The sequence below is a fragment of the Camelus ferus genome, chromosome 12, assembly GCF_009834535.1.
Source record: "Camelus ferus isolate YT-003-E chromosome 12, BCGSAC_Cfer_1.0, whole genome shotgun sequence".
Classification (NCBI taxonomy): domain Eukaryota; kingdom Metazoa; phylum Chordata; class Mammalia; order Artiodactyla; family Camelidae; genus Camelus; species Camelus ferus.
Genome location: NC_045707.1, coordinates 32,183,190 through 32,201,303, shown reverse-complemented (window position 1 = coordinate 32,201,303; position 18,114 = coordinate 32,183,190). Strand labels below are relative to the sequence as shown.

The window sequence follows — 18,114 nt, the reverse complement described above, 5'->3', positions numbered from 1 at the left end:
TGGGGCCAACATATACCACTTCAAAAGTTTAGTGTTCACCTCATCTAGCTCTTGCTCATACAGATGTGTAACTGTGGCAAGGACTTAAGGAGATAACTTAGGCACTGCATGCATCCCCACCTTGATTTGCTATGACTTCACTCATTCCACTGCCTGTGACTGTTTGCAAGAAAGCAAAGTAACTCCTCCTCAACATTTGCTTCTCTAAAGCAGCAGACTGGTCATTTTCTTCCGCTGGTCGGAGCAACACTTCAAAAATTGCATGAAGAAGGGGCATGAACATTTGTTGTAAAAACGGCGATACTTGTATCTGAAAAGAAATAACTATTACTACTTCAGAAATAAGAAAATTATTAATATGAAACTTAGGAAAACCCGTGTCTTACATAAAGCCTTTTCCAGAGATTCTCAGAATATTTATTTACATAATTCAGTTAGCAAATATCAATGTGAAGACAAAAATCTACGTAGCATATACATTATTGAAAGCCCCAAGATTGCTAATTTTAACCCACTTCCTACAGTTCAAGATTCAGGTTCAAAAAATATGGAGTCAGACATATTTCACAATTAAGTATTGCTATGGAATACTTTCAAATTTAAATTCTCAATAAATGAATTCTGCTCAATTTTAAGTGAGTTTCTATAACTGAACTCTTAGAGGCTTTACATGCCCTTAGATAAATTCCTTAACTTCTGGGACTCAGTTTCATCTATAAAATGATAACACTTATCTTCTAGGTTGTTACAAGGATCAAATGAATTAATATCTAAGAAAATGCTCAGAACAGATTTGGAATGTAGAAAGTACTATGTGTTAGTAATTTTTATTAAGCAGCTTAAACTTAGTTTAAATTTCCTTGTACATAAAACTGATATTGAATTACTTTCAAACTCCTATTTCGGCACCCAAATTACAGTGCTTTTAATGTAATCTTTAGACATTTAGTACTCAATGTTGTTATATTTGCTTTTCTAAAACACCAGACTAACAGTTTTCTTCTGCTGCATAGAATAGCTAAGGTCTTTTCTTATTAAAATATCTATTAAGCAAGTCCTACGTGTCAGGCAGTGTTGTAGACATTGGGGAGGATAAAAGTACATATAATCCGTGCCCTCAAATAACTCATACTTTAAAAAAAAACCAAGGAGCAAATGCTAAAATGTATCTAAAGAAAATACATCTAATCTTGAACTCAGGAGATCTTCAAAGTCAGGAAGTTCTCCGACCTCTGAAAGTTGGTGGCTACCTTAAATTTGGCTGTAATCTGGTTGATGAGAGGAATGAATTCCTGAAGGTCTTTTGCTTCACAATCTTTGAGCATGTGTTCCGAGGCAGATGGAATGAATGGAAGGACTTCTTCCTCCAGGCAAATAATCATGCGATGAAGGAAAGTGCGAACTCCACTTCTGAGAATATCCTTTTGTAAGGGACAACTGAGGGCTGGCAAGAACGTCTGTAAACAGTCCAGATAAACTTCGGAACAGCCACATTGTTTCACAGTCTGCTTGTTGCTGAAAGCTTTGCTGGTCCGACTATATAAACAAAATCAGGTAACTAGTTTTAAATTTGTTCTTCAAATGTTTTATGGAGTCATCAAAAACAAAGCACAACAAATTACAAAATAGAACAAAGAACCCAATTCTTTATTTTCCATGTTCACAGATACATCCACCTTTGGCTACTATGGTTATTTGTAAACTACAGCTTCCAGTTACCACTCCAGAAAGGGCTCAAGTTAAATTAAATAAACAAGATATGATTAACACAATCTCTCAAATATGTGTCTACCTAAATGTTTTACTATATCTGTAAACTGTCAATTTATATTTAGGGAATAATCTTAGAATCAAGTTGTTTATACACTATCTCTAACATTAGCTTTGCACTGAAGTCTCCTGTAGAGCAATTTCTCTGTATAGTTTCTAATTAGCAATCACTGTAACTTTCATGCTGTTATTGTTTGCCAATAAAAAGTTGGTTAGAAAGAAAGAAATGGCAGCTTAGGTGGTCTTTGGGACACAATGCAACGGCTAAAAAGAAGCCTCAATACCTTTTCTTTAAGGTCCCAAAACTGATCATCCAGTGTCATTGGTATATGAACACTTAAATTAATCTCCTTAAACACGCAACTAATTTACATCAAAGAAGTCAGAGGAGTTAAGGATTTAGATAGCTGTCAAGCCAGAAATGCCAAAAATTATATGATCTATTCCTTTCTTCAGTTTAAACTTCTAATTCACTGAATTTAGAAAAGAAAGGTTTAGACAGCTGTGGAAACACAGATATGTACACCCAATTCTAAAAGATCCAAGTAAATGATTCTGTGCATGTTGAGACAATCACTTCATAATTTTTACTGCAATCACACTCACCTGGCAAATCCAACCGCGTGGTTGAGACAGTCTGCTAGACATGCCTGCCTTTCTTCATCCTGTGCCATCATCAATTTTTCTAACAGAATTTTAAACTTCTCCATGAGTGGAGTCAACAGATTCCTCATTAGTGCTTGCTTCCGTTCTGCTGGGTACTCACTATTAACAATCAGCACTCCAGCTGTCTCATAAATGAATAACTGATCATCACTGCTCAACAAAGACTGGTAACCATTCTCCTAAAATGAAATTCAGTCTTATTAAAGTTTTTCTTTGTTCACCTCCTCATTTAAGCAGAATTACTACAAGATGGAAAGGAGATGTAATCTATCACATCAACTCGTTATTAAAAAGATCTGAGAGATTTCTCCCAAAACCCGAATAGTGGAAAGAAAACTGAATTAGAGGTCAAAATATCATGGGTCTAATTCTACCCCAACAAGACTTCATAAATGGTTATATAAGCTAATTATTAGTCTTCTAATTTGTTTTCTTTTGTAAAACTTATTTGTAAGATTATTATGAAGCTAAAAATGAGGTGTAAAAAGGCTCTTTGAATGTTAGTACAAAGGCCATACCAGCTAATATTTTAAAGAGTGTTTAAGAGTTGAGTAACAACAAACACCACAAATAAATACAAACAGTTGTTATTTAAGACCCTTTGAAAACAAGATTCCAAATGAAAAACAAAATCTCATTCAGGCATAAGCAAACGTCCCATACAATGATCAATTTTCATTAATGAGTTTTGTTAGTTTTTACATTTGTGCAGTCAGAGGGGCCAAGGAGGGGGAGGGTATCAGAGGACCATCTAAGTCCAACACTAAAGCTCACTACTGACTGTAACTCAATAAAAAAATGTTAAAAACAAACAAACAAAAAAACCCACTAAAGCTCGCTGTTAAGAAATTATTTAAAAACCTGGTCTTAAAACAGATATCTATGCAGAGGTTTTACTATTTTAAAAAATTCTCATCTTTTAAAAGAGAACGTCCCCGTTTAGAATTACCTACACCATTTATTAAGTATCACTGGGACTAATCACTGGCTCTGGGAGTTAAGAACACAAAGATAAAGCAGCTATAAATATAAGGTACTTATAACCCTATTAAGCAGCAGTCAGCATTCATTAAAAGCCTATGTATCTTGTAATAACCTATAATGAAAAAAATACGTATATATATGACTAAGTCACTGTACTGTACAACAGAAACACAACATTGTAAATTAATCATACTTCAATTTAAAAATAAAAGCACTGTGAATCAAGTCTTTTCATATACTAAAAAAAAGATTACAGTTACAGTGCAAGTCCTTGTTTATACGTACAATATGAAAACGAAAAAATTTCCAGTATCCGTAAGATAGTATGGCTAAATATGGCTTTCTGAATGCCTATGGCTTGTGGATCAGTGTGAACTACCAAGGAAAACTGGTACTAATCAGGTGAAGTACTTTAATATATAGGTTTCTACAGTATGTAGGCAAAGATAATTTAACCAGATAATTCCACTAGCAACCTTTTATACAGTGCAATTACATATCCTATGTACCCTAAATACTGATATTTACTTTAAAAAACCAAAATATTATTTTATGTTTAACACTTCTCAAGTGGCAGCTCTAGTAGTAACTTTCATCAAAATGAAAAGAAAGTCAATTTCAGTATTTTGTTTTACATAAAAACATGCCATCAGTCAAAATATTATTACAAAGTATCTCAACTTAAATCTTTCTAGAAATGGACATAGAAATATTCAGATCAACCAGCATTTAATTTTTTTTTACCCCAAGCCTGAAGTTTCACAGAAAAACTTTAGTCTACTAGTAGCTGCCACTGAGAATGGCTAATTGATCACAGTCTTAAACAGGGAATAATTTAGAAAATGAATTTTCCCTTCTCCAAAAAATACTTCACCAGAATTAAACAGTACAGAGAGCAGATCGTATCTCACACTGCCAAATTTACCAGTCAACTTTTGTTTCCTTTCTATTTTATTACTATGTTTTGTTTACTGTATCTCAACAGTTTTGGTAAACAGGGCCCCCCACCCTCATTAAAAAAAAATTGCCCACAAAGGCATTAAGACTAAGGGCTAAAGGCATACAGCTTCAACACTTGGGAAAACCTATCACGTAGAAGGATGATACTCACAGGTGGAGAAAGCTCTAATAAATCTTGTATTCTATTCAGAATATCCTCAATGAAAGGATTCATTTGTTTACTGAATAAAGGCAAAAAGAAAAACCACAATTACCTAAATAACAGTGCTTGGAAAAGTGCTAAAATACCAAATCCCCCTTTAAGGCAAAATTAAAAAAAATTTCACTTCTAAGCTAGTCACGTGTGGTTATTAACACTAGCTGTGATTTTTTTAAATTACAACTTTACAAGCCTAAGAATGAGTAATTTCCATGCCAAGAAATGGTACTAGTAAAGAATACAATATAAAACAAATTAGGTTAAAAATGTATTTCTAAGGAATATCACCTTTAGAATTTCAAAGAAGCCATACAGTGCTTCACAGCTATAAAATCGATGGTTAAGTAACTAATGTTATTAGTGATGACAGGTGAAACATACAAAATTATTCAAACAGATCAACTTTTTAATAATGAACAAAGTAGCTGACTAATGAAAAGTAAAATAAAAGGAACACCAGATTTTAAAAAAAGCCTTAGAGCAGAAAGAACCAAATCTACCACAAGCTCTTAGAAAATAATTTATATCTTACGTAACAATCTTAAAAACAAGAATTAAACGTAATAGCTGAAAATTTGTACATACTTGAGAGATTTGACAAATCTGGAAAACAGGTAAGCGGTTCTACTCCGCACTTTTGCACTGGAGTGCCGCAGACCTCTGTGATCTAGGAAAGCCATCTAAAGGAACAGACGCTTTTATTATTTCTGCACTTACTTAAGGCTTTTACTGCTATTGTCATAACATATTTTTGTTCACAGCAAATTTTACTTTTTAGCTCTGAAAGGGAAGAACCTGGCACACAGAACAAGTAATCTTACACTACACACAAACAGCACCTTGAGGGCTTGTTTTAAATGACTGACAGAAACTCCATTTTAAGGAAATGGAGGCGGGGTTAGTTTCAGTGTGCTGAAGAGTTTTTGAGAGCTTCTGGCTCTGGAAAAAGTTATAAAAGATAGAATACTGTCTGCTCATTAGTTGAAACATGTGGAAAATAACCAAAGTTGAGAGTAAAATGTATACTTACTAGTACGCCTGGAATGTGCTGAGGTTCAACTGTGAAAAACTTTTCATATCTAACAACGGTTTCGAAGAACTCCAATGTCACAGATGTGTGCTGATAGGCACTAACTCCTGACGTTACCAACTGGAGCAGGAAAAAGTTAAGAAATCTATCCTTATTTAATGCAACATCGAAATGCCCCAGTATTTTTTTTTAAACTTTTTTTTTAATGAGTTATAGTCATTTTACAATGTTGTGTCAAATTCCAGTGTAGAGCACAATTTTTCAGTTATACATGAACATACATATATGCATTGTCACATTTTTTTTCGCTGTGAGCTACCACAAGATCTTGTATATATTTCCCTGTGCTATACAGTATAATCTTGTTTATCTGTTCTACATATGCCTGTCAGTATCTACAAATTTTGAACTCCCAGTCTATCCCTAAAATGCCTCAGTATTTATATTAAGCTCTAACAATTAAGGAATTCCCATTAGCTTATATAGAAACAAAGTTATGTTCAAATCAAATTATCTTTAGTATACTTACGGTTCGCATCATATCCTGCAAAGCACTAGCTTTTGAAACATCACCTGAGAAGTGAGCACCATGAGATACTGGAAGAGCTTCTGCCAACATATACAGCAATCTTATTGCTACTTCAACTTCCATAAACCGTGTAGTCTGCCAATTCCTAGCAAGGTATAATATGTCAGTGAAACCTGAATATAAACTTTCTATACAACTAGTGGTAAAAAGACATCACAAAGGCCTCTCTCTTTAAAAAGTCATAGCAATTGTTAATCTTGCCACGCAACACAATTCAAATCACAGAAGTATAAATAACTGATATAATCCATTTGATTGTTTATATTCCAAAGGCCAGTGTTTCCCCCCGAAAGGAGCAAGAGAAATCAAGGAGACGAGTACTTTGTATCAGAGATACACAAAAGATCTTAGCAAGTAACACAGATCAACAAGTCACCTGAATCACTTATGGCAGAACATCATCAGGGAGAAAAGGAAAAGGATGACTTGTTAGAAAGAGTAACAAACTTACTGCAGTGTAGAACTAAAAACTCTGCGCACAGAAGCCAGCAGTAACTCTGGTGAAACTTGAGCAAGCCTGTCCAACAACAACTTCAGTTGTTTTCTATATTCCACAAACATGGCTTCATCTTCACCCTACATGTTAAAATTTCCATTTTAAAAACTTAAAAGACCTTAAAACTTACATAAACGGTGAGTTATCGGTGAGTTATTCTGTATTTACAAGTTTGACACACTTTCATTTTTTCATCAATATTTATGTGGAAAAACTTACTATGCTCAGCAGCCTTCCCTCCTGCTCACAAATAAGCACTTCTGAACATAGTCCCTAGACCATGAAAGCCTAGAGCCAGAAACGGCACAGGGAGGACGTTAAACACAAGAATCTAAGCCAGGATGGGTTCATGCTGGGCTCTGTGAGAACTCGGGAACCTTTATTTATACGCCTTATATCTCGCAGTCCACTGTAAAAACTGTAATAATATCACATGATTGAAAATTCTATATGCACGGAGACTGGCACTTTGCAAATGTATGATGTGTTGGTGATCATCACCATTATCCTTTTACAGTTCAGTGTTTCTGAATGCCAGAAGTAACAGAACACTTTAGCACACAGCTACACAGCACACACCGTGACTGAGTTGCAAGAAAGCACCTGAGGACCCTGATAGGAAGCTGACTCACTGACAATCCTGGACAAGACTTTAACCAGAACAAGTCCAGAGACGGTTAAGTGCCTCATTTCCACTCTCTGATGAACACTTATGACCTGAGATCTACTGACTGGGCCTCAACTCATCACTCTCAGTAAATGTAAAGTGAAATATGATCACCAATAATATTGTCCACATTTTACAAAGTTCAATGCTACCAATTGTTTTTTTTAAAGTTGTTTTAAAAGGGGACAAAATACAAAAAAATGGATTATGAGGCTTCTGTTAATTTCACCTAAGGTGGAGGTCAACATAAACAATACCAGTTTTTTTAAACTACTTTTTGTTTTAAAGAATTCTTAAAATAATCAAAACTTGAAATACTAATTTGATGTAAGTAAACAAAATTAAAAATGACTTCTCAATGCAAAATTCTTACCTCATTTTCAAAGTTATATTCTTCATCATAAGTTAATTTTTTCATAACGGCCAACATGATTGCCTAAAATTAAAAATGAAATATATATTGTCAGTCTCCTTTAATTCCATATAATTTAAAATTAAGCTATACTTCAAGGCAGACTATAGACACAGATTCTACTATTGGTTAAAAGAAGCAAAAAGAAGTCAGTTACCTCTACATTAGCTTTTTGCTGATCCGAGAGCACTGTAAGCTGTTGAAAAGAAAGCAATCACTTATTAGGTTTCCTCAAGTTGTACTTGCTTATCACAGTATTTTTATCAGTTAACATTTTTTCAAACATGCACACAGCTTTCCTACCTGCACAAGGCTTTTCTGGAGGGCTGTTTGCCAGTACCTTTCTGAATTTAAAATATACCTAAACTAAGATCCAGCAATTCTACTTCTAGTAAGTAATCTGCCGTGTAGGCAAAGATATGTAGAAGAATTTGATTTTTAAAGACACTTATAAATGTATTCAGTAAAAAAGCAAGTTACAGGACAGGGAAGTATGATCCCACCTTATTTTTAACAAGGCCCAAAAAAGCCCAGAAATCCATTATGAGATACACAGTGGGATCACCAATAGCAATTTTAAGTTTCTTCATAACTTGCTACATTGCCTAAAATTCCTTTAAGTATACATGCAGACATTGTTATAACAATAGAACAGAAGCTAACCTTAGTTTGGAAAAAAACTACTTGAAGCTTGACTTGATTCAACTAATTCAATGTAAATAAAACAGAAATGATTCTCATCTAATGTCATAATGAGAAGTTAGTAATTCTTTAAGTCTACATGCTCTGGGGTCCCCGGGCTTCAAGGCATGAGCCTGCCGTGACTCCCTCCGCCTAGCAAAGCCATGAAGCTTCTTCCCTAATCCTCTACTCCAAAAAAAAAAAAAATACTACATGCTCTCATAGCTCTAATATGGGAGACTAATACCTTCCACACTTTCTTATCATTGGAAGCAACTCTAGGGGGAAGTTTATAATTGTAAAAAAAAAATTTGTTTATAAGAAACAATGTATATGTAATTAAAATAATGAACCGCGTTTCACAAAACTTCTATGTATTTAGAAATAAAACACAGATTCAAAATTTAAAAACAACATGTAAACCTGTGACAAATTGTGAAGCTTTTTAGTCTAGTTAATTTTAGAGCCTGGCCATTTGTTACCAGGCTAAGAAGTTTAAAGGGAAAAAAGGTGGAAATACATTAATATTTGATAGTAAATATCGTTAGGTAGTAGAATTACGGGTATTTTTTCCCCTGTATTTTCCAATTCTCTACGGCTCTTCTTTATTATCTGCTGGACAAAAAGATTAAAATAAGGACTTACCTGTTTCAAAATATGAAGATAATCATAGCAAAATCCAATAATGTTAGACGAGATATCGTCATCCTCGTGAATTAGTAGCTGCAGCATCAGTGCCACCTTCGTTTCGATAGCTTGTAGTGCCTCTTGAGCATTCTTGATATCCCCACTTTTAATTAATTTAGTCCAGCTAACTATTAATGACTGTCCCATTCCATTTACCAGTTTAGAAAATCTGGCCAGGAAGTCAACATCTTCCTCCTATAAACAGTCAATACAGACCTCAATTTAAAACCATTCACCTAAAAGGGATAACTCTAAACTTCAGTATGTATCAAGCGTCAGTTATAGGATCCAATTTTAAACTAACATTAGACATTTAACAATTCTGCCATTCTGATTGGGAAATTTTAAGAATCCGAATTCTTCTATTATTATTATCCCCTAGTACTAAACTCATTAAAACAACTATTTTTAATGATTACTGTCACGTAGACATTGCCAACCTTCAAAAATTAAAAAAAACAGATCTGCGGTTTCAAAACTTTCTCTCTAAAGTGTTGCATTTAGTAAATATGCTCTAATAAAGTTAGAGCTGCCACATTATGCTACGTCAAACAATTTACAACAATCCTTTCTGGTACTATTTAATTTGAACCATAAGTATGCTACAAAGAGACAGAACTGCTATTACAATAACCTGCCTCACTCAGGTCACATCAGCAGTAGAGCTAGAACTCAAACTGATCATTGTTTTCATTAATGATCCTTATGATGTTCTGCTACAGAGACTTTTAGCTTCAGCATTTTAGATCTTTTGCCAGGGACTAAATAAGACAATTATTAGCAGTGTAAGAAAACACTACTGCTTGTCAGTTAGTAAAACGCCAGAGCTGTACGGCTAATATATCATCAATACAAAGACTTCTTAGTAATTCTTTATCTCTGTCACAGGGAAAATTAAAACAAAACCCTTCAGATTCTAATTCTAAATTACTACACTTGGAGCCCTCATTCTGGTAGACCTAAACCCTAACAGCTCAAATGAGTAATGATTCAAAAGTATGATGAAATTATAACATTTATAATTGAGTCTAATCTTGGTCAAAATGCACTGTCATGCATCTTCAAGTACAGCCCATGAACCAGGGGTCTCGGCATCACCCGGTCTGTTAGAAATGCTCAACTGTTAAGTACCATCCCAGACCTTCAAGTTTAAGTCTGAAATAATCTATTGTTCAAGGCAAATGTTACAGATAACTTTATGGCTTTCTGGATACAATGTTCATTACTGTAATCTCAAGGAAAGTTTCCAACATTTAAAAATCAAAGAAAAAGGAAGCATGTTTAAATTACTAACTATCCTAGTTTGTTCTAACAATTTTCAAAACTTTATACATAAATTTACTGACCTGGTCAATGCTGAAAAATCCAGCAGACTGTAATACTTGACACAAAGATTCTACTAGTTTCATTTTATCAACAGGATCCATTCCTTTATTTACAATTTCAAATAAACAGTCACATGCTTCTTCCCGTAGAACTTCTATTGACATATGACCTAGCAGCATATTTATAAACCTGGCAATGGGGAAATAAAATTGTTACAATATTTTCAAACTCATTAGTTTTACATGTTGTATTTTACAGGGTTTTATTTTTAAAATATAGGTAAAACTTACCTATCATTGGCTATAAGGGATAAGTCTATCCAAGAGACATAAGCCCCAACTACTTCAAGGCACTGACATGTCACTTCTGAATTAGTATACTGATAATTTTGTAGGATTTGGTACCATGATTCCACCAAGTTTGGAATGCACTGTTCCCTCATGGTATCTTTTATGAGAGTATTCCTACGAGCCTCCTAAAAGACGAAACAAAACACCTGATACACAGTCAAAGCAGATTACCTCCCAAAATAACATGTGACATTCATCTCCTCACCACTAAACTTCCAGACTTAAGACATTCTCTGCCACTATTTCCTATTTATCAGCTCTAAGATCATAACCTGTGATCCTATTTCCTCTATCCATTCTATTCCTCAATGCCAGTCTTAACTTTCTTATCAAACATAAACTATAAACAGACGTTTCTTAAAAATCTTAAGCATATGATAAGAGTTATTTCTCAATACGTAAACATGCTTAAGCTACTTAAGAGAATGGTAGTAACTTAAGTGAATGAAATACCCTTTAAAAATATTATAAATGTTGGACATAAAATGACCTTAAATTATTATACACATTTGAATTAAGCTATTTCCACTGTGTTCTTTAAGAAAAAGGAGAAAGTTATATTGAGTAATGAAGAAATAAAGACTAAGGTGATGGGCTATGTGACTGAGAATACAGCAGAGCCCAGCACTGATTCATAAGGAATGCTTCTTCTTCACTCAGTGACTAGAAAGCAGCAGTAAATGTAGGCCACATTTGTCTATGAATTCATAGAAAAAAATCAATTTGTATTTCACTTGAAGAAGTGCTTGCCTAGTTTAAAAAAAACCTAAATAATTTCAACCCACACTGGAAAAAAAAAAAAACCCCAAGTTTAAGTTCCTTTGTAAAATAAAATTTAAATGCTGAATAAATTTGTAAGTATTCTTAATAAAGTTTTATCTCAAAAACAAAAACAAAAAACAAACAACAAACCCGTTCCTGCTCTTTTTATTAGGTGCCCATTATCTCCTATAAAATCTACATTCAAACTCAAAATTAAGGGGAAGTTACTTGCCTCTGATGTGTGCACTACATCACGATCCACCAACTCTGAATCAATGGCCATGAGGATTCGGAGGTACAGATCTACTCCCCTTGGATTTAGGTCCACTACTGAGAGAATGTCAAAAAAGAACTTGGGCCATTTAGTGAGATATTCGGTAACAAAAAGCAAGGCGAAGACTTGGGCTGCTTTGTTTCGTATAAAGGTCTTCTCCGGTTGGGGATTCAGCATCTGACAGAGAAACAGTTCATGAAATTAAATGTAAATTGAAAAGACTCAAAACATTTTTCTCCTATTGATCTCTGATCGACCAAAAACCCACCAAACTTCAACTTCGTCAAGAACAGCTGTGCAGCAAATATGCTTGGGAATTACCAAAGTATTGAAGTGACTGGCCAGAGGGAGAACAAGCAAATGAGCAAAGGTGCTCGTGGATACTTCTCACTCTTACACTTTCAGAGCAAAATTTCATGGGCAGAGTTCTACTAGTTCCTGTAATTTTTTCCAAGAAAAAAAAATTGAATGTCTTTTCTTCTAACTGCTTGCTCTTTAAGCAAAATAATTCTAGCGACACAACTATTTATATGTTAAGATTAGCTAAAATTACTGAAAAAGAACATAATGTGAATGAAGAACTCTACTGGCTCCTTTGAAAAGGGTTCTTTGAGAAGAGGCTGTCCAGGAGGGCTCACCTTAAGTGTGAACAGAAAAGCTACTTTTGTCAAATAGTAAAAAAAAAAAAAAGTTACATTTCAAAATCAATTTCCACCATTCGTCACAGGAAGATTGAGTTTCAGTTGTTGATATAATTTTAAGTTATTGCTGAGTTTTCATCTACCCGTGATCTTCAAAACCAGCACTTTCTAAAAGAGCTACATGATCAAATGGAGGATAAATGATTGACATTTCTGAGGTGAAGTTGCAAACTCTTGCAAAAACAAAACTTTAAATTAATGATAATTTGAGGTACTAAGTGTAAAAACTACTATTTTACCTGAGCTTGAAGCCAAGATATGAGCGTCTCCCTAATTAGTTGTTGTTGAACAGTAGTTAGTTCTGAATATCTGTTCAAAATAAAGAAGAAAAATAATAATGGCTATATTTGGTGTCTGTGATTTTTTAAAAAGTAACAGCCTCTTGTATATTTCAAAGAGAAAATTCACATAGCACTCAGTGATCTAAAACTCCCTAAAATAAATTGATAATACATCTCACCACTGCTTTAAAGATGGGGGTGGGTGTGGCAGGTGGGGTATCAATACTGATCTCAGTTTGATTTGTGGTTTAGTTCATGTTAAAACAAAATGGCAGCTACATATTTTTTCAAATGGAAATATGTCCATGTTCTGAGGTCTGCGGTTTACAGAATAAGCCAACAGGCAAACTAAGGATCCCTCAAGTAGCCATTCGTTGTTTTTGTTTAATTAAGGCAGAGATTCTAAATACCACTGCCCACACTGCCACTCAACTCTAACAGAGAGTCGTCATGTAGAGAAACAGGCTTGTTGCTAGATCTGATTTTTTCCAGAGAAGCTGAAAATCTTTTTTCTGTCAAACAGCTGGATTTTTATATCTAACCAATGAACTCTATTTTTAAAACACGTTGGGATAAATCAAAATGCATCTACAAGCTGATTTGACATATACCGTCAATTTACAACCTATGTTATAATGTCCCCAAAAGGGAAAAGCTAATTTAAAAAATGACCTCTCCCCATAAATCTTGGTAAGAAAAGTCTTACTTACTTGTATTTAACTTGATGTTCCAGTACTTGAAAGCAGAAAAACTTAATGTGATCATCACTGGGGGGGGGGGGGGAGAAAAAGAAAAATTAGGTAAGCAGAACATGAATTGGGGAAAACAAATCAAAGGTTAAATAGTAATGAATAACACAGTTGAAAAGTTTCTCAAACTAGACCTTTGGCTTGCTTTCTATTTATTGCTCTGAAGTATTACACTCACAACCACTTGTTTAAAAAGCTAAGAGAACTTTAAATATTATACAATATTCAGTGTTTTCATTTAATATGGCAAGCAGAATAACCTAAATAAATAGATAGATAGATAGATAGATAGATAGATAGATAGATAGATAGATAGATAGATAGATATGCTTTGCAAACAGAAGGCATTCCTCCTAAATTTTAGATGTTAGAATTCCTGGAACAACACCTACACTTACAATAAAAAGGTTAGGTCTAAAGAGACAAATGATAGAATAGCCAGAGACTGAGTCACATCAAAGATGGTCAAAGTCATACTTAGAAGTTCTATTGCAGCCAAATGCAAAAAATAGTCACCTGGACTGGCAGTCCAGTCTCAAAATTCAGACAGAAAACCACATTACAAATATACTGCTCTTATAAAATGGGAGTAAAAATCAATATCCACCAATTATCTACTTCCAACTGTCTCTCAAGGGGTGATGGCAGAGTTGCACTGAGCCAGATACAAACACTGATCAAGCCCTTTAGTGAACAACAATCTGTTCATCTTAAGACAGTTGGTTTCAGCCAGGCTTAGTCATGGAACAATTTTTCACTTATAAAGCTAACTAGTCAATACAAGAATGGAGAAGTTACCTTCATTTAGACTATTATCAATTAACCAAACAAAATAATTCCACACTTAAGAAAATGAAACTTAAGTTTTAAAAGTTACATTTAATTAGTATCTCTCCCAAGACCTTACGGTTTCTATTCTTACCACAGATGGCACTGAAGCTTACCTAACTATACAAGACTTCAATCTTCCATTCAAAATATAAACTATAGGGAGTCTTTAGTTAAAAGCCAACCCTTATTTACTCTACGACATACAGATGTTCTCAAACCCAGCTTTCACTAAACTGGAGCACTTGCTTTTGGCTATAAATTGTAGTGACTGATACTTACAGCATGCCAAGAACTCTATCTGGGAGCCATCACTGACCCCGAAGAATTTCTACTCCCACTCGTATAGCTGTTTGTTTACAATTGGCAGTTGTGTTTCCACAAGCCTCACTATGTCAGCTGCACTTCTTTTGTATTTGAATAAATTAATTATTATATAAACTAATGAAATGAGTATGATCACAGTTCCTACTTTTGTAAAAATTAAGTTGAATGCTTTAGAAAGACTTCATAGAAAGTCACACTGCAATGGGAAAAACCCTGTACGTATGTCATGTGGGCCAAATGACCAGAAGACCTGGAGAAGTGGGAACAAATAAATAAAAAGCTTAGTAATCTGCACTCATTGTTGCCCAACCCACTATAGGGACCCAAAGTGGAAATAGTAGATGATGAATTATGGGTGTGATCAATGTTAAGAATGATGAAGTGAATGCTAGTGGCATAAACACAAAGAAAACACCCTGGTCCAATATTAGAAAGATTAGCAACTGAATGTTTATATAAATTAAAAATTAAGATATATATATATAATTTATGATTACTTCCTGTACCAACTTTCTAGAAAACCAACTATCCTTCTCCATCATAAGGAGCTAAGGAATTTTCTATTGTACTATATTCTAGTTGGGATCTACTGCCAGGCACTCAGAATAAGTCAAAGGATAATTTTAATGAAAAGTCAATTCTAGAATAGCCAAATTATCAATTTACTATTTTTCTCATTTCTACACTGAATAGTTTTCTAAAACATAAGTCATAAAATGTTTTTATGAAAGCATTTTCCAAACAGGTGAATGTAACAATCCTGTCAAGTTTACAAAAATCTAAATTCTTCTACAAGTCAGGCAAATTTGTTTTAATTACCTGTATGTCCTCTGGGCCAGAGCTTCTGCACACACCTGCCAGGCATCTGGGGAAATCTTCAACTGCTCAAAATAGGCCAGGGCCTGTTTTAAGATTGCAAAGCAACAAACGCATTTGGAATAGTCAATCTCAGTCCCCTGCCAATATTCGACAAAGTTTTCTGGAAGTAGCAAACCAACAACAAATCAGTGACTCTAAAAAACATCATTTGATCTAATGTTTAACAGAAAAGCAAAGTATTTCAATTCTTCAATTATATCTATTATGTAAGTTCCCTAAAAAGTGAGATTAAAATCGGAGTACAACTGCATATGAACTTTGGATAAGTACCAAATAACTGAAAAGGTCAAAGCTTTAGGAAATGTGTTTCTCATTCCCCTCTATTCTCGAATTCTGGGTCTCGTTATAAGAGCAAGTATACACTAGAATGGATGCAACACCAAGTCCACATGCTCTCTATCAGGCTGCTGGGAAAATGGGGGTGACCTCTGCCACTCTTCCACTAGGATGCTGCAACTGGCATACATGACAGATACAGGGTTCACACATGACAATGGGCAAACAGTCATCTTAACTTGTAAAAAATAAAACCAAGAAAATTAAATCATCTCTAGAAACACTGCTAAATGATTTTAAAGCAATTATATACTGAACTACTAACCTTGAAATGAGTTAAAAACAACCTTAAGCCTTAGTGAAGCCTAATTTCAATTAGTCAGTATTTTTTTAAAATGTGGTTTCTGCCTCATTAGTGATGATATCAATTTTATAGGTCTTGTCAGTAACTTAAAAAATGAAACAGAATAGAGAACATTAGAGTGTGCTGCACTTAGCAAGAATAACTTATTTTGTGTAACTTGTTTTAGTCATGTGCGTATATATAATATATTCATATGTATGTATGTTTATATTATACATACATATATACTGGGTCAAGATACAAAATTATTTTTTCCATTGGGTTAGAGGTTAAAAAAAAAAAGGCCAAAAAAACCACTGTATTTAGGTGACAGTTTCCTATAGCACGTAACTATGAATGAAGGAATGGGTTTTCATACATAGTAGCCTCAATGGCTGCTCCCACCAGCAGAGGACCAGGTAAATGAAGATGAGTAGATGAAGATTACCAAATACTATCTTAAGTGTAAATACTGTCTATCTTTAGAAATTAAGAATATAGGAACCCAAGCAGCTACAAAATAATCTAGTTTAGGTGTCCTAACAACACCTGTTCCATGAAACTGAGAGTTTCCTTTAGAAGTATCTTACAGACCAGGGCAGAGGACAGGGCTGAAGTCAATCATGCATATTGCATTGCCACCTAATACTTCACTTACCAAAAAACGGGAAGAGGTGTGATCTGATCCAGCTGCTAGAATGATCACTGACATACCATTTTCTTTAAATAATATCAAGTTTTAAGCCAAAGACAGATATTCTATTTTTCAAGTGATAATCACTTGAAAATTTTCAGTTTTTAAACTAGTCTTTGCATTTTAAATCCATGTAATACTAGCATTAAAAAAAAATTGTGGCAATGATGAACAAGTCAAAGCTTTCATCATCCAGATCTTCTACCTCACACTTGCTTTCTAATGCTCTATTGTCTCTAAGTGGCAAAAGAATCAGTTCAGCTACTTTTACTGAAAACATGTAGAAAACAGAGAACTGCAGACAGACAACTGGGAACTGGGGTTGGCAGTCATTTATCTTACTACAAAACTGAATTAAGTTCCCACTACTCCTGAACTCCAAAGTCAGGACTATCAGAACTCACTTATCCTTAAGACTCCTTCATTTTCATCCTAATCAATTGTAACTCATGTTGGCTTAATGGGATATCAAATTAAGCCTGGACTAGGATGCTTAACATATGCCCATGACCGCTAGAACCCATTTTTGTTGATGAAAAGCATATAACTTCTAGATAAAAACCATCATCAATCTGAAAAAGAAAACCACTGCACGTTAAAAAAAGTTAGATGGTGGAGTTTAATTAAAAAAACAAAGGAGTTCAAAAAAGGACCCTCTTCCCCCCCAAAACCAGAGAAGTTTATTTGATAAATAAACAGTCAAAAGCTTTTAGTTATAATGACCATGTGATACCAAGCCAGACTAACGGTACAGATCTATGATGCTTCAACTCTGTGACTAAGGGTTTGACGGTAGGTAGCTTAAAGGCCCTAAATGAAAAGAAATATTTGTCCACACACAGAAGACATAGACTTTTAATGACTTTTCATGTCCTAACCAGTTTGATAGGCATCCTGTAATTAGTTAGATATTTAAACCTCAATTCCTGTTATTTACCTCTGTCTGAAGGACTGGTTACTTCTTTTAATAGCAGAGGCATATACATGGTACTATGCTGGAAACCACTCAAGATTTCTTTTACTACTTAAAATAATTCCCACTTAGAAGTAGAAAAACTGCTATATTTTGTGAGATTGTTAATCTGATTAGCTCATTTATAAGAAATATCCTTTACTATAAGAAGTAGAAAGAAAATACCTTGTCTTCCACTTACCTTATACTTCAAACCACTCACACGTCTTT

General features: G+C 34.3%; 1 protein-coding gene across 4 annotated transcripts in view; it reads right to left on the bottom strand.

Annotated features, from left to right (window-relative positions):
• XPOT (exportin for tRNA) overlaps window positions 1-18,114 on the bottom strand; it is a 134,079-nt gene that overhangs the window by 9,897 nt on the left and 106,068 nt on the right. For 3 of the 4 annotated variants that reach the window (XM_032493318.1, XM_032493317.1, XM_032493320.1), the window contains 17 exons: window positions 15,559-15,641; window positions 13,546-13,602; window positions 12,794-12,863; window positions 11,812-12,030; window positions 10,758-10,942; window positions 10,488-10,656; window positions 9,100-9,336; window positions 7,931-7,969; window positions 7,735-7,797; window positions 6,650-6,774; window positions 6,139-6,283; window positions 5,610-5,729; window positions 5,165-5,259; window positions 4,532-4,601; window positions 2,377-2,615; window positions 1,251-1,536; window positions 121-310 (listed from right to left, as the gene is read on the bottom strand). In XM_032493318.1, the coding sequence (XP_032349209.1) occupies window positions 121-310; window positions 1,251-1,536; window positions 2,377-2,615; window positions 4,532-4,601; window positions 5,165-5,259; window positions 5,610-5,729; window positions 6,139-6,283; window positions 6,650-6,774; window positions 7,735-7,797; window positions 7,931-7,969; window positions 9,100-9,336; window positions 10,488-10,656; window positions 10,758-10,942; window positions 11,812-12,030; window positions 12,794-12,863; window positions 13,546-13,602; window positions 15,559-15,641 (2,392 nt within the window). Of the gene's footprint in view, window positions 1-120; window positions 311-1,250; window positions 1,537-2,376; window positions 2,616-4,531; window positions 4,602-5,164; window positions 5,260-5,609; window positions 5,730-6,138; window positions 6,284-6,649; window positions 6,775-7,734; window positions 7,798-7,930; window positions 7,970-9,099; window positions 9,337-10,487; window positions 10,657-10,757; window positions 10,943-11,811; window positions 12,031-12,793; window positions 12,864-13,545; window positions 13,603-15,558; window positions 15,642-18,114 lie in introns of those variants that run through there. The other variant, XM_032493321.1, reaches the window with a different exon arrangement.